The sequence below is a fragment of the Artemia franciscana genome, chromosome 5 (assembly GCF_032884065.1).
Source record: "Artemia franciscana chromosome 5, ASM3288406v1, whole genome shotgun sequence".
Lineage (NCBI taxonomy): Eukaryota > Metazoa > Arthropoda > Branchiopoda > Anostraca > Artemiidae > Artemia > Artemia franciscana.
The window spans coordinates 60,460,342-60,473,711 of record NC_088867.1 but is presented as its reverse complement, the minus strand read 5'-3'; the positions used below and the strand labels follow the sequence as shown (position 1 = coordinate 60,473,711).

Below are 13,370 nucleotides of genomic sequence, written 5' to 3'. Positions count from 1 at the left end.
AGAGCCATTACTACAGTTGATACAGAGCCAGTGATCTTGGCTCTCCACACATAAATAATTAAAACAAAATTTGCATATTAATTAGTTGCAATTAATAAAAAAGGAGCGAGGGAGGAGGCCTAGTTGCCCTCCAATCTTTTGATTACTTAAAAAAGCAACTAGAACTTTCAATATTTACAAACGTTTTCATTGGCAAAAAATATACATAACTGACGAATTAATTTTCGTAACGAACTTCTATATTCGTATGTTTTTATTGCGTGTATGAGGGGTTTCAAATCTCGTCGATACCTCGCTCTTTATCCTAAAGCTTAAATTTTGTCCCAATTCCTGAAGAATGAGCTCTGAATCACAAAGGTCGTAGAATAAATGGTTGAAATTACTAAAAATACTTTAGCGTAAAGAGTGAGGTATAACAAGGAGGTAAACCCCTCATATGCGTAATGATTTTTGTCCGTTTTAGGTTTTAATGCTGCTCCTTAATTTCAGTAGAAAAAACTTTTCATATATATTATTTAATTGTTTTTTTCAAATAATGCTAGAAAATCCTGCGACCCCTTCATTGAAATACTCTTCCCCCATGACAAGTTTCTCCATGGAAATATCCCCCCACGTAACTCCCCCCCCTAAAATCTCCCCCTAAACAAAAAAAAATCCCTCTGAAAACGTCTGTAAACTTCCCAGTAACCATTACTATATGTAAACACAGGTCAAAGTTTGTAACTTGCAGCCCCTCCCACAGGGACTGCGGGGGAGTAAGACGTTCCTAGAGACATAGTTATTAGGTTTTTGACTATGGTGAATAAAATGGTTATCTCAGAATTTCGATCCGGTGGCTTTTGGGAAAAATGAGCGTTAGGGGCGGCTAGGTGCCCTCCAAGTTTTGGTCACTTAAAAAAGGCACTAGAACCTTTGATTTCCGTTAAAATGAGCCCTCTCGCGACATTCTAGGACCACTCGGTCGATACGATCACACCTGCGGAAAAAACAAAAAAAAAACAAACAAAAAAAACAAATAAACACGCATCCGTGATCTCTCTTCTGGCAAAAAATGCGAAATTCCACATTTTTGTAGATAGGAGCTTGAAACTTCTACAATAAGGTTCTCTGATACGAAGGGCCACAGGACGGAGGTCAGCACCGCCGGTTTGAACCATAAGAGGTCTAATACTGTCATTTTTACTTCCTAGTGTGAACAAAACTGTCTCTGTATTAATCAAAAAACAAGCTATCTATTAAATGCTGGAACAGAAATTACTTTCTTTTTTTATAAATAAATTAAGGAGTTTAATAAACTAATCAACACGTGAAGGACAACTCAGACACATCGGAAGCGATTTAAAGTCATAAGCTATATTGATCATCAAAATACAAAAGAGAAATTTGAACGAAAAGAAAAATTTTAAATTTAAGGGAAGGAAAATGCTGCTACGTATATGAATAATAAAAAGCTTGCTTTCATTTTATTCACTTGGCTCAAAGGTTTCCTTCCTTTCTAATTCATTTTCTAAATTCAAACTAGTTGATCGTGACTTCTGAATTCCTGGAATCTTTTCGTGTATAACTGCCATATTAGATCGCAAGCTGTCTAATGTCTCACCAAGACCCCCGCGTATTTGATTGAACTCTTGCACGACCAGAGACAGGCGACCAAGGAGGTAATTGAGGTTTTCTTCGACTTCTGACATTCGGGTAGTAACGGTTAATACCTAAGAAAGAGGTAAGACAGCAATAAGTAAACTTTTCAAATCTGAAAAATAGAGAAAGAGGGAGATATAGAAATTCCGGGCTAAATCTCTTTCACAGACTCTATGTCTTAGTGTACCCATGGTTGCATGCTTTTATTAAAAGAATATGAGACATACTGAAAAGCAGCATCAATATAATCAAACAGTTCGTGGTAACAAACTGTAAGTAAGGAGCGACCCGGCTCAATAATAACCGAAACTCTAAAAAACAGAATTTTCATACCAATAGATACATCAAAAGAATCATGTTTTTATGCTAATTTCAAATATATAAGCTACATGAAGTTTATTCTTACCCACCAAAAGTTACGATCCCGAGACAATTTGCTTTATTTTCATAAAAGGGAAAAACACCCCCTAAAAGTCATAGAATCAGCGTATTGGAGAAACCTACTTTAGAGGTTTTAAGCTCTTATCTGCAAAAATGTGGAATTTTGTATTTTTTGCAAGAAGAAAGATCACGGATGCGTGTTTATTTGTTGTTATATTTTCCGGGGGTGATCGTAACGACCCAGTAGTCCTGGAATATCGCAAGAGGGCTCTTTCGAATGGAAGTTAAAAGTTCTAGTGCCCTTTTAAGTGACCAAAAAATTAGAGGGTAAATAGGCCTCCTCCCACACTCATTTTTTTCCAAAGTCACCCGATCAATTCTTGAGATAGCCATTTTGTTCAGCATAGTCGATGATGCATAGCTGATGATGAACAATCATAGTTGATTATGACTTAATCGCCCACAATCCCCGGGGTATGGCCTGCAAGTTATGAACTTTGCCCATTGTTTACATGCAGTATTGATTATTGGGAAGTATACAAACGTTTTCAGGGGAGATTTCTTATTGGGGGGAGGGGGAGGGAGTTAAGTTTGAGAATCGTTCCGTGGAGGAAGTGCTCATGGGTAAGGGATATTTCAATGAAGGGGTGCCCGATTTTCCAGCATTATTTAAAAACGACCAGAAATTAAATAAATAAAAAAAAATCAACTGAAAGTAAGGAGCAATATTCAAACGTAAAACGAACAGAAATTATTACGTATATAAGGGGCTCGCCCCCTACTCAATACCTCGCTCTTTACGTTAAAGTTTTTTGGTAATTTCAAAAGAGGTATTGCGTAAAGAGAGCTTTGGCGCAAAGAGCGAGATATAGGCTTTGGGGTGACCCTCCTCATATTCCTAATAATTTCAGTTCGTATTAAGTTTTTTGTTCCTCCTTTTTTATTTAATAATGTAAGTAAAAATCATATATAATGTATGAAAAAATAGCCGTCCTACCGTTCTGGATAAATGGTTGGCGCGCAGGGTTGGGAACTCTTTGTCCAAAGGACAGGGTTTCGATCCTTGGTATGGTCAGTTATTTGGTTTTTGGACAGGAGCCAGTGGCGTGACTCTGTAAGCTCAGCCAGAGTCAACCCAGCTCTAAATGGGTGTCTGAAGAAATCTGGGGAAGGTAAACAGGAACGGTGTGCGAAAGTACTGGATGGCTGGATGCCAGCCTCCCATTGAACTTCCTGGTTAAAGGGCAACAAAGTGGAGACAAGCATCACCGGTTTGCACCTTGAGGCGTCACACTTACTTACACTTCTTATGAAACAGTAATTTTCAGCAGTAATATACTTTGTTTTTATATATAATACATTTATCAAAGATACTTATGGTATATATCAAGAAACCTATGGTGTATTTTATAGGTTACACTTCCCATTAATTGCCGTTGCTTCCTTATTGTTAATATTCGTTTCTGTTTATTTTCTTCATTTTTTTCCGTTTGAAGGAATAACATGGTCCTTTTTCTGTATAAGCCCTCAGTCAAATAGATAAATAAATATCTATGTTATTAAACGAGCACCAATGGTATTTATTTATACAGATATAACATACTATTTTTTCTGAAAAACCAACTATAATTTTTCTGAAAATTATCATGTTACCATTTTCAAGTGCGAAAAAGCGATCTAGGTGGGTTAGGACTTTGGTGAAATTCAATTCCCCCTCCCACTCCTCTGAATATTTTTCATAAATCGTTTTGTGACTGTATATACAGACCCAATTTCACGGTGAAACCGTGATAAACTTCTAAGTTAGTGGGTTAATCAAACTTGTGTGCAGTGACTGCCTGATGATGTTTTTTTTATCAAAAAAAAAGAAAAAAAAAGAAAAAAAAGACCTAGTCATAGGACCAAAGAACGGAGTCATTATCATGTAAGTTATATAAATTGAGGCATGTACTTTATACATTAGTATAAAATAATGACTGCTTAAATTTACGATATCTCAAATCTTTCCGCATTTCATAAGAAAATATGTGTATTTCTAGAATATTTACATTTCAGAAATAAACTTTATGACCAAAATTAATTACAAAATATGGGTATCCATTTAGCTCCACACCCGTTCAATCCAACCCTTCGTTGAAACTTAACCCTAATTCAGTTCAACCACCGTGCAACTCAACCCCATTCAACCTAGCCCTATAATGTTGCAATGGCTAAATTCAATCAGGGTTAAGCAGAAGTGACTGCTTAATGCTATTTAATAGACGACAATAGCAAGAAAGAAGTGGCAATTCAACTTAACACATTGTTGTTTTGGACTTCATTCTTAGTAAAGTAAGTTTGCTTTACGTTTGTATAGTTTAGTGGCACCAACTTACGAAAATATATGGGATTTACTTTTAGTGGGGGATTATCCTCTCTCCCATTCTATTGATATTCATGGCTTATTTAAACAGGCATCATGTCCCCAATCTGTCAATGAAGTTAGAATGACATATTTATTTAGCAATTAGGTAAAACATTTATACTTAATATATTTCTTGCGGTTACAATATATCTTTATCAAGCTTTAAACTTGTTTTGATATGATTAAAAATTTCCAAAGCTCACCAAAAGACACACACGCAAGATTTTAGTTTTCACTGGTAGAACAGTTATATTTTGCAGGCTAGGCAGGCAAACAAATGAGTATACAATCCAACTCAATCTAGAAAGTTACACAAGAACTTCGGCAACATCAAACTTTAGTGCCTTCCATTAATCGCTTAACCATTCCCCTTCCTTTAACCTACCCAACGGTCTTTTTAAAACCAACGAATTTTCAAAAATATTTCTTAGCCAACTTTCTATGAGCATAAGATTTAAGTTGTTTTGCGAAGGACATTTTTTCAATGCCTTTTTTTCCCAAGCGAAACTTGGTAAAAACCTAATAATACAATAATAAATTGGAATAAATAATATAATTACAATAGAGAGAATATAAGATATGCTGAAGTTAAGTGAATCATTTTTTTTTAAGTGAATCAATTTTGTGGTATAGTAGATATTTCTATCATCAGTGAAATAGACTTTATGACAAACCAGCTTGACAGATAACTACAAGGAATAAAAGTACCAAAATTAAATAACTCTTTAGAATATCGAGTGCAATTTAGGATTATTACAATGAAAAAGGTATATTTTTTCACTGTGTACAATTGGTGAGGCATAGATGAGTTTAATGACGCCCATAGCCATTGCCCTTTTGTTCTTCATCGTTGATCACAAAGAAGCTTAACGGCGATCTCCTTAAGACTCAGGTGTTATTACTTTTCTTCAACATACAAGTGTTTGCTACGCAATAGGGAATGTTTATATATGTTGAGGATAAAGTTATATCACATGACTTGCTAAATTTATTGAGGATGACTTAATCTCTCATGACCTGTTTTGCTAGAGCCCAGGGCCCGCTAGTCAAGTAGGGAGCCCTGGTTGTAACTGAGGACGGACCACATGTGGGTGTTAAGTAATGCTTTAAGATATGTATATACTTTTCTTCAAGGTGTTTTTTCAAGGAATCCTTTTCAACGCGTTTTTTTTTCGAGGTATTCTTTTTCTTCAAGGAGTATTCTTCGTTGAGATTCCTTTTTCATATCGATTTTATCCATTTTTTCTTCGAGATATTTTTTTCTTCAAGATTTCTTTTTTCTTCAAGACGTTTTTTCTTCAAAGTCCTTTTCTCTTCATAAGGTCTTTTCTTCGAGATTTCATTTTTTCTCCGAGACATTTTTTTTCTTAGAGATTTCTTTTTCTTCAACATTCATTTTTTCTTCGAGATTTTCTTTCTTCAAGGTTTTGTTGAAGATATTTTCCTCAGGAAACCTTTATAATTCGTCATAAAAATATTCCCTCCCTTGTAGGAATCGAACTTAAGACCGGAGATTTCCTCAACGGAATGCTGCTTCTACCATTTGGACCAGCAAACAATTCTTAGTGTTATGTACTGAGAAATAAATTCAATGAAAAAGGCTATATCCCCACACAGAGAATTCTCTACACAGTTTCTAGACCGATAAAGCTCTGGATTTTGTGTTTTGCTAGACAAGGCTATGTTTTTGATTCTTAAATGGCTTTGTAAGACAAAGGTAGGTATGTAGGTTGGTAGGTATGCATTTATTTCAACAAAAAAAAATTAACTAAACTATACTAAAATCAACGTTATGCTGCTCAGAGTAGGGACCTTGAATGCCCCTATTAAGCAGCAAAACAACAACATATAAACGATAACTTATTCATTCAAGATAAAAAAATGCGCAAAAAAGAAAAAACATAGAAAAAAACTATGTAGTCTCTACACAGCCATCTCTCACATTAAAAAAAAGCAGTGATAAATTTTGACCACCATAATTTACAAATTATTCAGAAAATTATTTTTAGTTTTTCTTTAAATAACATAAAGTTTTCAGACCACCTGACACACTCTGGGATTGAGTTCCAAATATCAACACCTATATGTTTAACCATAAATCCAGGTTGCGTTGTATGCCTGATTTCACTAGTCAGCTGTTTGGAGTTCCTATTAGAATAATCGTAATAATTTGAATTACATCGATAAAAACTTCTAAAATACTGAAGAAACAATCCATTTAAAACCTGGTATACATAAATTAAAATCTGTCAAGACTTAATGCAATCAATATCCAAAATATCTCAAACTCTAAAACAATCTCTTGTACTACCACACGCAAAATACTCACCGAAGCTCCTAATTGCCTTATTCTGTATAATCTGGACCCATTACACAGGCTAGAAAAACTGCTTGCATGCAATGAACAACCATGCACTAAATAAGGATGAACAATTGAATAATAAATTGCTTTCAGAAAATGTAGAGGAAAAAGATTGTGAAATCTTCTTAAAATACCAACTCTTCAAGCCAACTTGGAAGATATAACTTTGCAATGTTGAATCCAACTAAAATTTAAATCAAATGAAATCCTAGATGCCTACATTGAAAAATCTGAGTAATAGAAACCCCTTATAAAAGAATACTATGAAAACTATGTACAACTTTACTAATGTGATTAAAAATTATACAATTAATCTTCTGAATGTTCACTGCAAGAAAACTATGTTTTGTGAACTGAAATAAATTCTGAAGAGTTATATTAGTTTTCTCTATAAGATCCTCAATAGATAATATGATCAGTGTAAGCGCTGTGTCACCTGCGAATGATGTAACTACGGCATCAGGAAGGTAAAAACGCATGAAATCTACGGATATAAGAACAATAAAGGTCCAAATACAGAGCCTTGTGATACACCACAATTCATATTGAAGGTTTTCTCTACCACTTCAGCTTTCATAACATTGGTAGACCTACCATGCAGTTAAGACCTAAACCACTCAAAATTATTTTTGCGGTAAACAAGTTATCCTGCAGCATCAAATGCTTTCCTGAAATCTACGAATACAGTAGGAGGGATAAGATTCCTTTCTAGGGTACTATCAACGCATTCCATTAGATGGTATGCGGCAAGAACAGTTGAATGTCTAGTTCTGAAACCGGACTGTGATTTACTTAATATTCCGAGCTTTTCTAAATGTTCATATAGCCGTCGATGTACTATTTTCTCGTATATCTTTAAGAATAGTGGTAACAACCTTATAGGTCACCAGTTCTTAATATCTTGCTTATTGTCTGATTTGAACAGTGGCAGGACCTTCGCTTGTTTAAGTGCGTCGGGAAACTGGCCGACTTCAAATGAAAGGCTAACAAGGTAAAGAAGACATAGTAGTAGATATGTTGAAAATACTTTGAATGCTTTCAGATTCAAACCGTCAATACCAGAAGCCTTTGACTTCAAATTTTTCACAATTTTCTCTAACTCTTCAATTGAAGCTTTCTCAAATTGAAAGGTAGGATATTTTCATTGATTATCTTCGAAGAGCGTGTCACTTTTCACTGGGTCTCCGTGGGAAGTGTGGGAAGTGTTTTCCTTGGTTGCACTTCCAATATGGGAGAAAAATTTACCAAATTCGTCATCAATCTGCTGCTTATCAGTGACTATAACACCCCTGATAGTGATATCGTTTATGGGGCCATCAAGTTTACATGTGCATTCAACCACGCCATTAATGGTCTGTCAAGTGCCCTGGATATCTCCTTATTGCTCGTTGAATTTGTCAATATAATATTTCCTTCTTTTAGAAAGTTTTGACTTATTCACTAAATTTCGCTGACGAATATATTCATTTTTTTCTTTCTTCAGGTGAGTCATTTAAACTTTTCAAGAAGCAAGCGTTACGAGCATTGATAGGTTCAATGGCTTCATCATCAATCCAGGGTTTTCGGAGGATATCTCGTTCTTTTTTTCCCAGTAGGCTTCAAGGGGAAACCAGACTCAAATATCGAAGTAATTATTCCAAGAAAATAGTCGAGGAACAAAGAACTTTTATTTTACATACAAGTTTTATTAATAACTAAACTTGCTAAAATTATTGAAAAACATTATTCTTAAGGCACTGAAATCAATATAATAAAGCCAGGAAAGGATGATCTTGAACTCACTTTCCAAAAGTCTGAATACCTGTGTAAATTTGACGAGAACGAGTACAAGCCAAATATTGCATACAACTTTTCCTTGAATAAACCTTTTCCTTATTCTTCTAATCTAGTGGTTTCAAACATTTACCCCTGTAAAATTAAAGCCTTCTATACCATACATAAATCACCTTCTAAAATCCGAGCAACCTTCTCCTTTCATTTTAGGTATGGCTCTCAAAGCGTTGTTGGCTTTTCAAAGTGTATTTTGGAAGTATTTCGTTTGAAATATACGATTTTGGATTATTAGTTGTGTTGTTTCGTAGTTTGGCTTGCCTATGTTAGCTTTGTTGGAGTTTAAAAGAGTTTTTTTGAAGAAATCACATTTTTCGTTTGAAAAATGTGACTTAGGATGTTTAGTAGTGCACATTCCTGGTTTATATTGTCTATGTTAGCGTTGTTGGCATTTTCAAGTGTATTTAGAAGTTTTCGTTTGAAACATATGATCTAAAATGTTTAGTTGTACTGTTTTGTGGTGTAGCTTTTCTGTGTTAGCTTTGTTGGTGTTTCAGAGTGTATTTTGATAAGTATGGCTTAGGATGTTTAGTTCTGTTGTTTCGTGATTCAGCTTATCCGTGTTAGCTTTTAGGGTGTTCCAAAGTGTATTTTGGATGTTTTTCTTCGGAAAAGTAGGATTTAAAATGTTTACCTGTGCTATTTTGTGGCTTAGCTTGTATTTATTAGCTTTGTTGGTGTTTCAAAGTTGGATTAGGAGGTTTTTCGTTTGAAACACTCGCAGAAGCCTTGCTGTCTCTTTTTACATCTCTAAATATAGCTTATCAAGTGAAAAAACAAACCTTTCCATCCATGTTGGCAAGCGTTTTAAGTGTTCCATTGATGTGAGTCACTGTTTGTAATTCCATCTTGTCAAGAATGTTTTGAGATTGTGATGCTGTCTGATGCAAAACGGCTATTTGTCTCCAAACCTGTAAAAATGAAATCCTTTCTTAAAAAAATTCTTAACTATTAATATATTTTACTATTGAGATTCTACTATTTTCCTATTGAGATTTGTCGGTGAAATGATGCAACGAATACCAGAGAATTCATAACATGATTTCCGATAATTTCTTGGCGTGTTCCCAAGAATTCCAAGAATGATGCGTAATCTAGTTTTACGTGATCATTCATGTTGTTGGTGAAACAACACAATACCTGCTCAATTCCCTCACATCTGGTTCTTTGAGATAACAACTAAGCCAACAAAACTTTTTAGCTTCTAAGCAGTTTCCCATTGATTTAAAGAAGTTTATTTGTGACTTATGAATTGAACGTGAGACCCATTATTGCCTATGGTAAGAGAATGACGATTTACTCGACAGACCCAACAAGCCATTTATGATATTATGTTTTTAGAAATACATTCTAGGCAGTCAATGTAATATTTCCGGGATGCTAGCCACGTCACAATATCGTAACAAGCTAATTGTGCAATCGACTTCTCAATTGGGGTTGGATATATGATCCCAGAAATAAACATACACCATAAGAAAAAAAGAAAAAAAAAGAAGAAGAAGAAGCCAGAAGGAGAAAGGAAGACTGTTTTTTTACTTTAGTAATTAATATAGATCAGTACTTTAATGAGGCCTTAACCCTGCTCATCCATCCAATTACGAAGGTTAAACAGCATTGCCATACACAATCAACCGTAAAGAATAATCCATGGAGAGGCAATAAGTAAGTATAAGTTGTTATTTACCAAATATTAGAAACAATGAAAAAGATGAATAATTCAGAGACGACAACCAAACACAAGGGCTCATCAGAAGACTACACACTTCCCTGTAGGGTTTCGGCACTTTACATTCCGTACCCAGGAAAGTGGTGGGCCTGCCATAGATTCCCTTCGGCATCCCCATGCTAGGTATCACCCCAAAAATATATACCTATTAAAAACCAATGTAAAACAACTAAATAACTCCAGAACTTATCCTATCTTGGTTTTGGCCCTCGAGTATTTATTTTAACCTGCATGATCATACCTATCCAATATGCATATTAAAACAGAACATTTGTTACCATTTTACACTGTTACCAAATAATCTCAATCAATACAAATGTGACCAAAATAAAATTCAAAGAAAAAAAACGCAAATTAAGACCATATGAGAAAACGAAACATACAAAATCCATCGGAAATACACTGTCACAGGTCAGGGACTCGTATTTTATATCAACAAGGAAAGCAAATCATCCAAAAGTTTCACTAAGCGTTTCAAGATAATTCTTTCGGTATTTACTTAAAAGTTAAAACTTAATTTATAAAGTGCTAAGTTAATTTCTTTGCTGAAAAACCTCTTAAAATCAATGTTTGGCGTAAAAATTTTACATCTACTTTTGAAATCAACATAACTACTACAAATTCTTGCATATCTACATATTTGTGAGTAAAATTCTGAATATGTGATATTTGAATGTATATTAATTTCAGGAACGGGAAATTAATCTCTTCAGAATCAAGATCATAAGTTTTATTATACATTTTAAAACTAATTTATTATTATCAGAAGTTTTAATATTCAAATCTAAGAAATGATCTTCTAGACCTGTGCTATGACTAGGTTCACGAGTCAGCTCTGATGGATTAATATTTTTAGAAATATCAAGAAATATCAATAGAAATATCAATAATATCAATTCCTTACAATTTAGATAACTTCGAAGACCACACTGCCTTTTCATGACGAAAGTAAAACAGTTAAATAGGGATAAAACCTTTTTATTGACAGTGAACAGATATAAAATTTAACTGGATATTTCGAACACATATACAGTGTTCATCATCAGCAGTAAAACTAAAAAACAGTAAAAGTTTAGTTTTACTGCTGATGATGAACACTGTATATGTGTTCGAAATATCCAGTTAAATTTTATATCTGTTCGCTGTCAATAAAAAGGTTTCATCCCTATTTTGAACAGTTTTACTTTCCTTACAATTATGTTTTAAGTTATTTGGATTATTCTTATCCATCATATATTTATATTCTAATTGACTTAAAAATAAATCAGCTATAAATGGGCTGGCATCCCCCCATGGGAATTCCCACAATTTACTTATATGAATTACCTTTAAATCTTATATAAGTATAGTATAAAACAAATTCTAATAAGTCAAAAATCATATCTAGGCTGTAACATCTCGAACTAATTGTAGCGTAAAGGAGTTTATCCATCTAGCTTTTTTATTATAAGTGTCTATTTTTAAGAAACTCTTACTATATAAGAGGAACGATTTCTTAGTATATGTTTTTAAATTTCTAACACTACATTAAGTGATAGATTAGTATGAATTGTCGAAAAATCAAAAGACTCAACTCTTTTAGCTGAAACCATTGTTAAAGAGTCTATCACCTGCAGTGAATTATTAACACTCCAGTATGGATTAAATTTCAAAAAATTTTCAATACCAGAGCAATAGGTTTTAAATTTATTTATAATTCCCTACAAAATCTAAGAAAGGTCAGTAGCAGCAATTCGAGTTCGACATCCAGCTGCTGCAGCAATAAACCGTGGTTTAGGGGATTTTTATGAAATTTTACAGTCCAATATAGTTAAGGGAACTTTTCATCATTATCATTGATTCTAATAATAAATTTTTTAAACGATATTTCTTCTGTTTTTTCCATTAAATTTCATCCTCTAACTTCACCTTTTCATAGACATTGGTCGTACCTAACTCCCTTGCCTAAGACATCACAAAACAACTTCTGACAAATTATGGCAAAATTGTTATTAGCTTTATCAACTGGTACAATTACAAATTCTTTCTGTAGATTAGCAATTACTTGTTTTATTCTAGCATTATAAAATAAAGATTTAATGTTACTGTTTTTAAGTTAGCATATACTTTATTTCGCATTCTACTAATAATTAAATTCTTCCAACTTTGAAAACTCTTTTTATTTTTTTCTCTTTCTTGCACCACTTATCAATGAATAAATCAAAATCCCTCTCCAAGCTACCAAGAATATTTGATGGTTTCAAATGATGGAAAAGATAGAATTTGGCCTCTTTACTCATTATATTTTGAAGATCTTCATGTTTAATTATTTATAAATCCTCTCTTATACCATGTTGGTAAGTGGGATTTACGAATATACCTAGTTGCTTATAATTACACACAGGTTTCCATTTTATATCACTGTACAATCTTATAAGTATTAAATTATAATTAAAAATCATTTGCTCAATAGTTTTTGAAAATTCATAAGTTAAAACTGGAGTATCATTACAATACAAATTACTAGGAAGGGTCTGTTTCACCTCACGCTGATTTAAAATTTATGGTAAATGAATATCTTCAATCTGCTTACAAGTAAAATTAATAGGTAAATATAATCTGCTGTCCTTATTACCAATCTTATCAGACTTATTCTTTTTTGAAATAAATTTTGTTTTAGTTAGAATTCAAATTGTATCGCATATTACTTTAAAATTATATTCAAGAGCTGTGATATTTTTAATAATCCAGAATAATTTGATTAAATTCCTCCTGGATGACTTATTTAGACAAATTCGTTGCATTATTTCACTGACAAAATGAGTGATAACGCAATAACAGATAAAGCACTCTTATCACTCTTGATCACTCTTAAAATTCCCAAAATTCTCGTTATTCTGTTTGCATATTTTTGGAATAATGCCCAAAAAAGGTGTTGGGAACTCCAATAGTACAACAGGATAGGGCTGCCATGAAACGTATTAAACCTATAGGAGGAGCTAGCTACTGCAATAGTACACCGGGGTAGGGCTGTCATGAAACTTATTAAA

The 13,370-nt window shown here is 33.6% G+C and overlaps 1 protein-coding gene across 1 annotated transcript in view; it reads right to left on the bottom strand.

Moving 5' to 3' along the window:
* Nucleotides 1-1,337: 1,337 nt before the first annotated feature.
* Nucleotides 1,338-13,370, bottom strand: part of LOC136027669 (uncharacterized) — an 86,191-nt gene continuing 74,158 nt past the window's right edge. Inside the window, exons 9-10 of the mRNA XM_065705115.1 lie at nt 9,398-9,526; nt 1,338-1,709 (exon numbers count right to left, since the gene is read on the bottom strand). Coding sequence (XP_065561187.1) covers nt 1,464-1,709; nt 9,398-9,526 — 375 coding nt within the window. The 3' untranslated portion in view covers nt 1,338-1,463. The remainder of the gene's footprint in view (nt 1,710-9,397; nt 9,527-13,370) is intronic.